General features: G+C 47.2%; 5 protein-coding genes across 5 annotated transcripts; 3 read left to right on the top strand and 2 right to left on the bottom strand.

Annotated features, from left to right (window-relative positions):
* The first annotated feature begins 2,630 nt into the window (after window positions 1-2,630).
* Window positions 2,631-4,201, top strand: E1B28_010659 (uncharacterized protein). The gene is made up of 4 exons (XM_043155636.1): window positions 2,631-3,102; window positions 3,162-3,300; window positions 3,360-3,529; window positions 3,585-4,201. Exons 1-4 carry the CDS (start codon window positions 3,066-3,068, stop codon window positions 3,863-3,865), a joined length of 627 nt encoding a protein of 208 aa, XP_043008108.1. The 5' UTR covers window positions 2,631-3,065; the 3' UTR covers window positions 3,866-4,201.
* Window positions 4,202-4,458: 257 nt separating this feature from the next.
* Window positions 4,459-6,467, top strand: E1B28_010658 (uncharacterized protein). The gene is made up of 9 exons (XM_043155635.1): window positions 4,459-4,661; window positions 4,713-4,760; window positions 4,819-4,899; window positions 4,958-5,033; window positions 5,094-5,116; window positions 5,183-5,192; window positions 5,247-5,406; window positions 5,493-5,884; window positions 5,946-6,467. The coding sequence occupies exons 1-9, from the start codon at window positions 4,490-4,492 to the stop codon at window positions 6,271-6,273; spliced, it is 1,290 nt and encodes a 429-aa protein (XP_043008107.1). The 5' UTR covers window positions 4,459-4,489; the 3' UTR covers window positions 6,274-6,467.
* Window positions 6,468-6,563: 96 nt separating this feature from the next.
* Window positions 6,564-7,169, bottom strand: E1B28_010657 (uncharacterized protein; the record flags this gene model as incomplete). Its single annotated transcript, XM_043155634.1, has 3 exons — window positions 6,564-6,624; window positions 6,689-6,924; window positions 6,996-7,169. The coding sequence occupies 3 exons, from the start codon at window positions 7,167-7,169 to the stop codon at window positions 6,564-6,566; spliced, it is 471 nt and encodes a 156-aa protein (XP_043008106.1).
* A 259-nt stretch (window positions 7,170-7,428) lies between these two features.
* On the bottom strand, window positions 7,429-10,521 carry E1B28_010656 (uncharacterized protein). The gene is made up of 9 exons (XM_043155633.1): window positions 10,275-10,521; window positions 10,177-10,224; window positions 10,041-10,121; window positions 9,903-9,978; window positions 9,824-9,846; window positions 9,753-9,762; window positions 9,543-9,693; window positions 9,075-9,490; window positions 7,429-9,016 (listed from the first exon to the last, which is right to left on the bottom strand). Exons 1-9 carry the CDS (start codon window positions 10,450-10,452, stop codon window positions 7,912-7,914), a joined length of 2,088 nt encoding a protein of 695 aa, XP_043008105.1. The 5' UTR covers window positions 10,453-10,521; the 3' UTR covers window positions 7,429-7,911.
* A 174-nt stretch (window positions 10,522-10,695) lies between these two features.
* On the top strand, window positions 10,696-11,412 carry E1B28_010655 (uncharacterized protein). Its single transcript, XM_043155632.1, has 3 exons — window positions 10,696-10,742; window positions 10,806-11,057; window positions 11,117-11,412. The coding sequence occupies exons 1-3, from the start codon at window positions 10,708-10,710 to the stop codon at window positions 11,226-11,228; spliced, it is 399 nt and encodes a 132-aa protein (XP_043008104.1). The 5' UTR covers window positions 10,696-10,707; the 3' UTR covers window positions 11,229-11,412.
* The last annotated feature ends 1,064 nt before the right edge of the window (window positions 11,413-12,476 follow it).

The raw sequence follows: 12,476 nt of genomic DNA, 5'->3' as shown, positions 1-12,476 counted from the left end.
TTCAACTTTCGAACTGATCCGTACCTATACTGTATTGTCTTCCAGATCTCTCGGAAATATTAACGCCAAATTAAGCTACTTTTGATGTTTTTTTAATTCATTTTGTGCAGGCACACCCGGGTTGCACTGCTTGACCCACAGTCAAACTTGTACACAAAAACTGTGATATCTCCCCAGTCTTTAGCTCTATATGTGGGGGTTAGTGTATGTCAAACCGCCGAAACCAACGTGAAACCATATTTAGGTTTCCAGAATTTCCGGCCGGCGGCAATCAGTGACATCATCGAAATAAAAACAACGTGGCTTTGACCCGGTTCCGCTATCTGCATGGCACGGTGGCAGTGGGGAACCACCCAATTAATTTTGGGCAGGAACCTCTACATCTGTCCCATTATAATTGGGTGTAAGCTTGGGGATATAACGGTAAACTGTTATAATAGGGAGGGATATAAATACTGGGACTTATTATAATAGTGCTACATGGTCTGTTGTCGAAAACGGGCTCCCAGATATAGTTGGAACGACATGGCACGTGCGGTGCAACATTTCTGATCTTTCTGTTGGGTGGGTTTCTGTTAACAGTCACATTGGCGTTTCCAAAAGGCTCCTCAACACCCCTTATTGAGCGGGAGAAGAGAAGATATTCATTGACAATACCCAATGAAGAAAAGGGAATGCGTCATAGACACGTAATTCCGACGACCCGACCAGAATCATTCCCGCTGCCACCAACTTTATATCGATCGATGTGGAGCAAGACAGCTGTACTCCACCATCATACGAGTCACCCAATGTTCCCAGCGTGGTGACACTGACTCGGACGACACAACTCAGACATCGAGGAGACAAGAACCGAGCCTCTGATGCATAGGTGCACGAACGGCAAGGCAGATAAAGCTTGAGAAAAGGATAGTCGAAGCTCAAGCTGCGAGTTGAGATGTTCAGTTCGTAACAGGGCGGTTTGATTTGGTGCCTCTGGTGCGAGAGCTGCCGGAGAAGAATGAGAAGTGGTTGAGCCGAATAAAAGACATTCAGCTATGAACGATCATGTTAAGGTTCAGGCACTTTTGACGGTACATTCCTTCTACATGGCATCCGAAGATCTTCGGCTGACGGACGAGTCGAGGCTCGAAGTACACTACTCGACGTTGGCGTAGAAGGAGGGTCCTTCTACGCGTTCTTAATGAATATGTGCTGGTGAGTGTCATGAACACCGCCGTTACATTCAAAGTGTTAATATGATTCGTACTCTATCTTTTGAGATTTTCTATTTTCACACAATGGCCTCCACATTCATTCCCGGTGTACCTACCCGTCAAGCCCTTCGACGGTCGTGGGCGGATGTGCCTTCGCCCTCAATTCAGGTTATTTCAGGTCCAGCAGGAAAGCAAAGGTATATAAGGCCTTAGATGTGCTCCCCGTTTCACTTGGAATGCCCACTTCAACTTTGGTGATGCGTTCTCTAATTGTATTGGTCGCTCTTACTTCCTTAGTGGTACGTTCCATGTGCGGTTCTATATACCTCTACCCCCTCTCAATGTTCCTCTTCTAGGCTTCTATGCCCACGTTGGATTACAAGGTAAACTACTACGGTCCCTTTCGTCCATCGTGAATCGACAACCAGCGTTCTTCTTTGCTAGGCACGTAGTCTCGACTCGTCTTTGTTTGGACGTCAAATCTGCGGCGGTTTCTGCGAAGTGGAGGTCGGCTGTGGAAGCGCTACATGTATCTGTGTCTTCAGCCAGGATCTTGGCATAGGTGTAGGTGTATAACACGTTCTCAGCGGGACATTGACCAAACGTCGTACAGCGCTGCCATGGAACGTAGAACTCGTAACTGCCACTCAATCATCGATGATCAAGTGCACCCATCATCATCATTTCCGTTGGTACCAGAATCAGTAAAGAATATGAAGGGATACTGGACGTCTTAGTCTGGAAGAATATGATTGATTAAACTCGTTTCTGAATGTAAACATCGCACGATTCTCAACTCTCAAGAAGGTTGCAAGAAGTGCCTCGTATCCAAAAACTTACTGAAGATCGCACGGACAACCAGTGATATTTTGACCGAAAGGCCAATGCACATCCCTTATCGGCCGAACGACGAAGTGGATTTCAGATGACTGGTGTGTATTTCTGTCAGAGACAGTAGTACGCAGAGAAAAGACGTCAACGTCAAGGGACCAAAGTATTCAGGAACGATCCTTGACCAAAGCAACGCCCGGTTGAATGATTCCCTCAAGTTCTTCGACGTAACAATTGGTTAGTACGGACCCGGTTTTTGCAATTTGTCTCCCGATACTTGACGCAAGCTTGATTCTTGATTTTATGCCAAACAGGATATATAAGGTGAGGGTAGAGAATATATTCATGCAAGCCCTGAGTTACTACTTACTCGCTAACACAGAGGACTCTCAGCACTACTAACTTCACACGAAAATCGTGAGCCATTCTCGCGATCTGCGGCATCTGCCGTTGATGGCGATTTAACTCCCGACGCGCGCCGAGAAGACCATCATGATATCCGAGTCAAACCCGAGTCCAAACGAGCGCCTGGAATTGAATCATAATGACATGCCCTACGTATCCACACGTCTCCGAATGACTCAGGCTATGGTATGGGCGGTTCGCGAACGCTCCGGTACAAATCTTAGCATGCCCACTCTCATTTCGATTGTCTTTCGGACGACCCTCCGTAACTTCATAAAGGACACCTCAAGTCGAGACCCTTACCATTGGCGATTGTTTGCTAGGATTTATGGAACATTTTGGCTCTCATTTCGAACAGCAAATTGACGTCCAGTGAATACTGATGAAAAGGTACAAGATCTGACGAAATTTGAAATCGACAGCGGCGACGAGTATGAACTCGGCAGTGGAAGTGAAAAGAACCAGCTTTGTATTAAAACAGCATCCCGAGCTGCTGTTTCCCCCCGGTTGCTCCCCTTCAAGCTCACTGCCGACGCTCAATCCCTGCCTCTAAGCTGGTTTCGTACAAGTTTCGTCCCGTCAATTCGTTTATCTTTTATCTCTTCCTGGATTAACCCAAAAATACGCACGAACATGACGGGAGTCGGCATTCTGAGGGTGGTTGTGTTGGGTACGCAGCACCGTCTTTAGCCCAACTCACACTGACCCTAGGGTCTACCGCTGCACCAGCCATCGCAATATTGTTCAGTATACCTACCCTCGCTCTCACAGCACATTTGACCAGCCTTACCGAAGCTAGAATCGTCTATGACTTCGAAGGTTTGGGTATTGCTGTTTCGGCTCTTACACTTCTTTGTGTCCCGGTGTTGTACGCCCCTTTCTCATCCGAATCTCTTCCTCATTCTAAACCCGCCGGCTCATTTCCAGTCTGATTGTCGGATTCCTCCGCAAAGGATCCTGGTTTACGATGAACGTCGTGGAAGTCCCAGTGCTAGGTGGCCTGTCCATAATCTGGTTGGCAACCGGAAGCCTCTATGCTAATTGGGAAAATCAATTCTATCCGCCCAGTTTTTCGTGTGATTCAAGGTACCTTACTCGTACGTGTTATTTCTCTTTTGCTCGTTCTTTACCTTATGATGTCCCTTTATTTAGCCTATTTGCAGACGTTCTGTAGCGAGTTTAGAGCCATCGAAGCCCTTTCCTTCATCATTTGGATTACTCTGATGATATATGCTATTGTGGCCATTATTCTTTGCCTCGTCGGGAAGTCTCGAGGGAACGACGTCTGGCTGTTGGGAGCAAATGAGGCTGACTACTTCACCAGGAGGAAACATGCAGGTGGGCCGGTTATGGGACAACCTCAGTATGCAGGTCAAGCCCCGCCACAGCCTGTAGTCCAACCACAGGTCCAGCAACACCAGGCTCCATATTAGAGGTGTACGAAGACGATCAGATCCTCAAACCGGCTTCGGAATCTTCGTAGAAAATATTTCAGCGAACTTCAAAACTTCAACTTCTTTTACCGTTGGGTCTTTTCTGTCCTTCTATCGATATCGATACTGCGTTTGAAGTTGGTGTTACTTTTCAAGTTGTTGTTTATGTATTTATTCCAATATTCAGTGCCACTACATCGATGCATTCAAGATACGGTGATAGAGGTTTACCAGAGGCCAACTAGTCTTCTGTAATCCGAGCGTGGAGGGAGTGCCATCGGTGTGGGAGAGAAAGAAAGGCGCATTCCGAGAAGGTTTTTTAACTTTGCCCTTCACCCGCTACGTGCAGTTAGAAACCAGTATTTACGGTTGTCTAACTGTTTATCTCCGCTACGTCAAACAGCGCTGATGCGTACCACTAAAAAAAAAAAAAAAAAAAAAAAAAAAAAGAAAGAAAGGCGCATACTCGTCCGGTTTTTCCCGGCTATGTAAGCATATTGCCTAAGGAAGCCGGAAAAACCCGTAGGGTCTGGACTCTTCGGACTCTTCGGACAAAACGGTCACTTGTCGGTCTCGGTCGGCCAGGACGGCACCCACAACTTTGAGTCAAACTCCCATTTCGCCATGGACATGGACCTTGACGATGACTTGTCACCGCTCTCAGAGACGGAATACGAAGAAACCAGTTCAGATACAAGCTTCAATAAAAGGCAGCCAAAACAAAAGCAAGAATTCCGATTAACATCAGCCCTGAAAACCCCTCGAGCGACAACTTACGCCGCGCATGCTCTGTGCGGTGCGTCTGAATTCGCATTTGGTTTCTCTAATACTGACTTATATCTTCTAGAACAAATTTCTCGTGGAGATGTAGAGCTTGACCCGGAATATCAACGAGGTTCGCCTTCAAGTGACGGTTTTTAACGTGGATGGTCGACGCGTTTCAACTTACGTAGATGTCGTCTGGACGAAACAGAAGCAAATCACTCTCATCGATTCAATCTTTCGAAACTGTTATGTACCGCCTGTCATCTTTTGTTCGTTGCTTTTCCCGCCACCTCTACCTAACCATTGTTGACCTGAATCTCATTCTAGCCGTCAAGTTGAACGAGGACGGCTCAGAATCAAGGACCTGTATTGACGGAAAACAGAGACTTACTTCAATACATCTGTGTGTTTCTCGTCTCAACCATTCGCGAGGGGTGCACTAAAGATTGTTTTTATTGACCAGCTTCATGAGCGGAACTATTCCTTGTAAGTCGCATATCCTCACAAATTATAATTGGACGTCATCTAACTCAGGTTTAATTTCATTTTCAGACCGCGATCCGTGAGTCCCTTTACCAGTATCGCATAGGTCGTGTCTCTTAACTTATGCACCCAGCTACACTGGCAAACAGTTCTGGTACAAGCAAAACTCCGAAGTCGTACAGTCCCCAGGGGAAATGTTGCCCGAAAAGTTTCGATCAATTTTTTCGAACAAGCAGATAGTTTGCGTGGAGTATGAGGAGTTGAAGGAAGGGGATGAACGAGACATCTTCAAAGTGAGACCATCTTTACCATGTCCTCCTCCCTCATCAACACTCTCCCTTTCCACAACACTCTCAGTTTCTTACTCTTACTTTTTCAGAGGGTGCAGCTGGGCGTAGCACTCACGAACGCGGAAAAGCTTCAAGCCATCTCGACTCCTCGAACTGCCCTCGTTAGACACCTCATCAAAACATACCTTACAGAAACCACGCTTGGCCACCCCGACGTTGCTTGGGATCATGGTCGAGGACGCGATTTCCAAGTCTTTGCAACCGTCATTTACGCCATTTCAAAGTGGAATAAGAAAATCGGCCTTTCCGTGTCAGTTCACCACGATCCTTTGAGGACGTGGTTGGCTGAAGGAGGAACTGCGCCTGGAAAACTTTTGAAGGGCGGCGATAGGGGAGGGAAAGGTGTTCCTGTCCCCGAAGCATTCAGGAAGAACATCATCAAGGTGTTTGAGACCGTAAACAAGCTCGCTACGAACCCCAAGTAGGTTTTTTACGTACTGTGGGTGCTTTGGAATTTGTGCTCAGGGTTTCCGTTCTTATAGGTACAACCTCGGGTTCCGTTCGTTACCACAGATATCGTTGATACTCAACATGAACGAGATGGCTGGAGCGTTTGTGTTGATATATGTGGTTTATGTGTCTCCTCAAAAATCCTCGAATGCGGAGCCCTACTCCCTACGATCTCTCGGCGATCTCTTCACGCTGTTGAGAGTCAGATATCGCAGGGAGTGCGTTGACAAACACCATCGCTACAACTCGGTCGGGGGAAGGGTGGTGATGGATATGTGTCACGAAATCGCTCAGGATCCGAGGGGGTATCTGCAACGCGGAAGGAAGGAGGGTCTGTTGGATGGATTGGACGACGGGTAGAAAATGAATGGTGGTGGGTCAAGCTCAAGGGTTGAGGATACTACGCGGGCCCCTATATATTCCTTTCGGCTCCGTACTCGTACCTGGCCTTTTAGGAAATGTGCCTGTTATCATGGTATATCGTGTGTCACTGTTTACTGTACAATAAAGACATCTAACTGTGTATGTGTACTTGGTTACAATTATGTGGGAACTAGAGAATCGGTGTGGCACATCGAACGAATACCTGCACGCGTGCCCAAAGAGAAGAGGAGACTAGGGTAGAAACCGCAACAATCAAATCAGTATATTCAATCAACATTGTTCTCCCTCTGCGACCATTCGATCCACGAGCCTCTGTAGTTTATGATGCTGTAGCAATGATACGCATTCAGTCCCTTGAGTCAGTAATACAAAACTGAAGTTGATAACTCACTTCGTGAAACCATGGCGCAAAGCAATTTCAGTCGCCATCGTACTCCTCAAACCCTTCTTGCAGTAGAACGTAATCTCCTGGTCCTTACTAGGTTTCGGAATACCATATCTCTCCTGGAAGACTTCTGGAGGATATTTGAGCGACTCTTCAAGGTTGGTGATGGGAATGTGGACGGCTGAGGGGATCATGCCGTGTTCTACTTCGTCAGGTCCACGGACATCAACCAATATTGAATTCTGAGCAAGAAGGGACAGGAAGTGTGGCGTCAGGTCAAATAAGCTGGGGTACTCAAATCCTCTGGACTTACTGCACGGGGATTTAGAGTCTTCGGTTTTAACAAATCGTATGTTATGAGCCTCGCAGATGGATACCGAGCCCAGGAGTCGAGGGTAGAGGGGGCCGAAAGGTGTTGAACGTATCTCACTGAGCCGACAGAACGAGATACGGGACGAGCGAGGGAGGAGAGAGCTTTTGACAACATCTGCCTGGTTAATAGTGGGGTGTGAGTTGAGTTGAAGGGAGCACCATGGAGGGATATATATTCTTTCGATAGACTTCCAACTGACCCTCTCCAAGGCCGGGCGGAAAGTGGGTCTAGTTGGGGCATTTGATGTCATCTCTCTGATACTGTTCTGTCCCTGTCATGCGGACTGAACCTGTAAATCGATCAGCATCATGACATCGAAATGCGCACTTTCTCCTCCGGCAGTACAGTGGCGGCGGCTCATGATCAGTCACGGGGGGTATGAAGATATCGTATTATCTCAACAAATATTCAACATTCTGGTGTACACCAAATGAGTAAGAAGCGGGTCCGAGTCCTTCAAGTACGCACGAGAGTTTGCGAGAATAGAGAGGAAGGAATTGTGCATACAAGGCATTCAAGATTTCGTCGGAAACTCATCGGATCTGAATAAATGATCGGCGGACTGAGGGTGGGGGGGCGTTCCTACGCCGCGGATGTCGAATTCTGAATTTGGGGGCAGTGTAGTTAGGGAGCACACCATCATCGATTACAGTATGGACAATGATGAACAGGAATTGACATGGAAACATGAGAAGCGGGTGTCAAACGAGCGAGAGATAATCGCGTGCAAGAAGATGTCATCAGCTATCATCGCGTACAAAACGACAGCTGGATTGGATGCAGTAAAGCGGGTATAAGATGCGGACTAAAGGAGGAGAGCAAGAGAAGAGAAAATAGATTCGAACACAGAATTTGATCAAGAAACGTCCGTTGAAACAGCACCACATCCGATGTTCTGAGCCAGTTCGGCAGCAAAACCCTCAGCAGGATCTTCACCTTCATCTTTCACCGTTGACGATAGGGTTTGACCGCGAACTTCGCCTGTTGGAGGTATGGGAACGGCCTGAGATGGGGAGGGGTCAGGCAATGTCTGTGTCGCTCCTTGCACGAACGATTTCATCTGAGCTATCATGGTAGGTATCATCGCAGTTGGTACCGAAACCCCCATTGCAGCGAGCAATTGTTCAGGCGTTGGTGCCTGAGGTGGAGCCGTTGGCGTGGAAGGGGGAGTGGAACGACAGGGTGTCAATAGAGAAGGAGATGAAGACAGAGGTAAAGATGGAATGGCGAATGGTGTTGGAACGTCGGACGAACTAGCTCGAACTTCGTCAGGTGGTGGTGAAGGAGACTCCTGCGCTCTTGAGCTCAACAAGTTTTTCAGAGCACGCCCCGGAGAAGGTAAGGGAGGGGTAGGGAGTGCTACACGGCTGAGCTTGCTCGGCTTCTTCTTGGCTTTCCCTGCGTCCGTAGGGGCACTCTGGTCGGAATAATGGTTCGCCGACCTGAGAGAAGACGAGCCCGAAGCACGACCCTTTAACAACGAACCCCCGGATGATCGTCTCCTTTTCACCGGGAGAGTTATTTCTTCATCTTCCAACTGCTCTCCTTCCTCGTCAGTGCTTTCCTTCTGAGCTCGAGCTCGTGCACGCTCGACTTTAGTTCTCTTCTCGGAGACGCGCTCCCTCGATCTCGTCCACTTAGCGTCATCTTCTACTTCTCCCTCTAATAACCCTTCGTCTTCGCCCATGACTATAGTGGTGACCGGATCGTTGGATGCCTCCAAACAAAATTCCACCATAGTTCGACCGACTTTGCCGTTCGACCTGATATCCTGGTGCTCATCACGAAGTTTCTTCCTCAACAGAACGTACAAGGCACTCAAGCCCGCGAGAGTGACCTCCTTCTTGTACGTTTTGGGAGGAGCGGTGTGAACAACGTGTACCAAGATAAATGCTCCAGCCATTTCGATGGGGGAGACTTTTAGTGCAATGGAATTTGAAGCTCGAAAAGGTGAACTGTACCTGTTACGCCGAACGCGAAAGTTAGTAAGCTCCTGTCATCACGAAGTAGAACTCGTACCGTTTCGTGGTTGCCAACTTCACGACAGTCTCGAAGGTACGGATAACCGCATCTTTGAAACCTTCATCCACTGGTACACCAATTCGTAAAACGGTATGTTCATCTCCATCCTCCCCATGGCTAGAGCGACTTGGCTTCTTTCTCGACGTCTCGGCTTCATTCAGCCACTTCTCCAGTACCACAGTCGAAACCCATGTTTTCAGTCCCATATGCTTATCCCATTTGAACAGGGAATATATCACAGTGCCCAATATTTGAAAATCTCTTCCTCGACTGCGATCCCATGGGATATCCGGATGGGTCAGTGTTGTTGGTGTGAGAAAGGTCTGCATGAGATGCCGTATAAGGTCTGCTCGAGGGGTTGAGATAGCTTGAAGTTTTTCGGCTACAGTCAGCGCCATCCCGAGTTGGACGCGCTAAAGGACAGTATGTCAGTATGTGAGCGATAACGATATTCAATAAACGCACAGTAAAGATGTCCCGCTCATCAGTATCCTTCAGCTCTTGGTACTCTACGCAAACGATTTGCTTGTTCGAAAATATCGACCGGTACCTTTCTGGCAATAGTTCTCTTTGCTTGCTATTGGCATTGTCAAACCAGTACTGCCTGCCGGTATCTCTGTATACGTGGGAGAACGGTTTTAGCGCACGCCGATATTGAGTTTTCAACCGACTTACGCGTCGCGATCTGGACGCGAGAAGCATATGTTTCAGTCGGTGCTTGCTACAACAGAGGTAGATGTACAAACGTGGAATAACACCATTCATGAAACTAAAGCTTTTCATTAGTACGATCAAGGAAGTCCAACAGATGAACCGGACACGCACAGGTGAATTGAGGTCAAACGTTGTTTTCCATCTATACACGTCTTGGTTTCTGAGCCATCTTCGTGGGATGTAGTAGCTGCCAAAATAGACCAAATGAATTCATACTCATTGGGATACGATGATGAAAAAAAAACGCACCAAATATGATAGGCGGTACGTAGAAATTTCTGAATATCGAGTCGATCAAGCCTATTTGTTTCTGAGTTGACCACACGACGTCTATAGAGGCTCATCATCAGATACCCCCGTAACAAATGCAAAAAATAATCCCTACCGCGCTGGTATTCTGGGTTAAGCTCGATGTCACCACGAGTGATTTGTTCTGTTCACGGGGCCGTCAGTGGCCTTCCTGATACGGAAAAGCAAAGCTACCATTCAAGGATGAGGCAGCATAAGTGGTTGCTCTCGGTGCCTTCAACGTATTCGTCAACTTGTACTCTTCAGTGGCGCTCGTTTTCCCTTTCTTTTTGCGTTGACTCGAGCTTGACTGGATTCGATCTTCTTCGTCTGCGACATCCGAAGAATAATAGATATTTTCATCGTCGCTCATCGAGAGTGTTTTGTGGCCGCAAATGCAAGATGTGTGTCGCGTAAAAAAGCTATCGAGAGGAGGGAAGAGAGCTGGCAGCTGCACGTGGGAGGCACACAACGCGTCAATAACGCGTACGTAATAACACGGAGACATTCCACGTGGTAAGTAGATTACCGTGCGTCCTTGTTCGCTTTCGCTTTCGCTCTTGGATTCATGTGTTGCTTTCGTTTTGATAGCCGCTGTGACATCAAAGGTACGCTCCTTTCAGAATCAATGATCTCCATCTCTTTTCCGACACTCGAAAGTCGGTAAGTTAAGCATTTATGGTCGGTCTCCTTTTTGTGCGTTCTGCTAAATCGAACCATCTTCAGGTTACTTGTTCCGAGAAACAACATCGTAATGGTTGTCTGGCCGCAGAAAGGACCGCAGTGTACAGCTCACCTTAGAGTATTTACCCAAGCCGAAGCGATTCCAGATCACCAATGGAAGGACAGGGACGATTCTTATTCTCCGCATGAATCTCCTCGACGAGTCATATGGACTTCCGTTTTAGCGAAAGGAACTCGTTGGATCGATGTCCTTCGACCCGTATCCTGGGAGCTGGAGGAGGAACAGACTCTTGGGTATGAGAATTTAGCGTCCAGGCTCCCTCGTATATGTGTCTAATGCTCCTGGTTTCCAGCCTGGATATAGATATGCTGATACACTTGATATCTTTCCATCAATTTCTTTCGAATCAGGCCGCACGTCAACTGGACAATATCCTAACCACCGTTTTTTCCAAAGGGAGCTGAATCTTAACTTGACCCTGTTCCGCTTCTACATAGAAGTCTGCAAGTTGATATGAGGCGCAGGTTCACTTTGAACCCACGACGACAATTGATATGCATCCCTATCTATGGCATATCGACAGCATGACTTTTCGCTCTCCTCATATGTTTTTCGTCGTTTCCTTGCACCCAACGGTGAATCAATTGTAGGGAACTTCGTGGTGGGACCCAAAATCACACTTGTTCAAGTTCTTCTCATTGAGCTTTCTTATCAAATTTTTGTATTTCGGGAAGCTGATGCTGATGCAAGTATGTATCGTTCGGCGTTTTTTAACCGGTTTCCATCTCTGACTCCGTTTAGTAACTTGAAAGGTCATAAGCGAGTTAAGAGCGAGTGGGAAACAAGTTCATCATCTGCGTTCTGACCGCAATGAGTATTTCTTTTCTTTCTGGCGTGACATGACACAGATTTGATAAGTTTCACTTATAGACTTTCATGTGTACCAAGATGCATATGAAAAAAAGAAACTCCCATTGGCCTCCTAGCCCTGAGACTTATTTTAGACTCTGGCCACGCGTTCTCCACGAGTTGGGCGGAATGGAAGAATAGACGAGTGGAAATGTATATTCCGCTGCCATACAAGCGAGCGAGCCCTGAATGCGAGTAACGATCCGATGTTACGGCCCGTCATAGACCATATTGACAACTCAACGAGACCAGAACAGAGCTCATTGGGCCTGTATGTACCTGGATATAGTGCGTAACCACTATCCATATTTCTTTGAATTTTTTCTTTGCTGAATGGGAATCCATATGTCAGTCAGGTGGTCCGTATATCAAGAGCGATTGACGGAAACGTGACTTGCCTATCTGTGAAGAAGTCCTTCTGTCGGGCGCCGCGAAGGCAGCAGACAGTGGTGTGTTCTCGAAGCAGGGCTGGTGCCGTGTCAAGGAATTCACAAAGAGATGGATTGGCGTAAGTATTTCTCCATATTTCGGGGGGTGTGAGGTAAAGCTCCATTACATATATGTGCATTGGTGGCTGATATTCAATATTCAATAGGCGGCCGTAGCATCTCAAACGAAGATTCGAACGGCGTATGAAAGTGCGTTATTGAAATACAGCTCTTTCATTTCCACACGAATCAAATGGATATCGAAAGATCATTCCAAGCATTGGCAAGATTCCTGATGTATGTATAACTCTATAGGTGAGAATAAGGGATGTGCAGAAGGCAGGATGTTAAGGCGGAGTTCAATTGCTATATCGA

The sequence above is a fragment of the Marasmius oreades genome, chromosome 6 (genome assembly GCF_018924745.1).
Source record: "Marasmius oreades isolate 03SP1 chromosome 6, whole genome shotgun sequence".
NCBI classification, from domain to species: Eukaryota; Fungi; Basidiomycota; class Agaricomycetes; order Agaricales; family Marasmiaceae; genus Marasmius; species Marasmius oreades.
The sequence above is the reverse complement of the archived record's forward strand: the minus strand, read 5'-3'. Positions and strand labels throughout refer to the sequence as shown.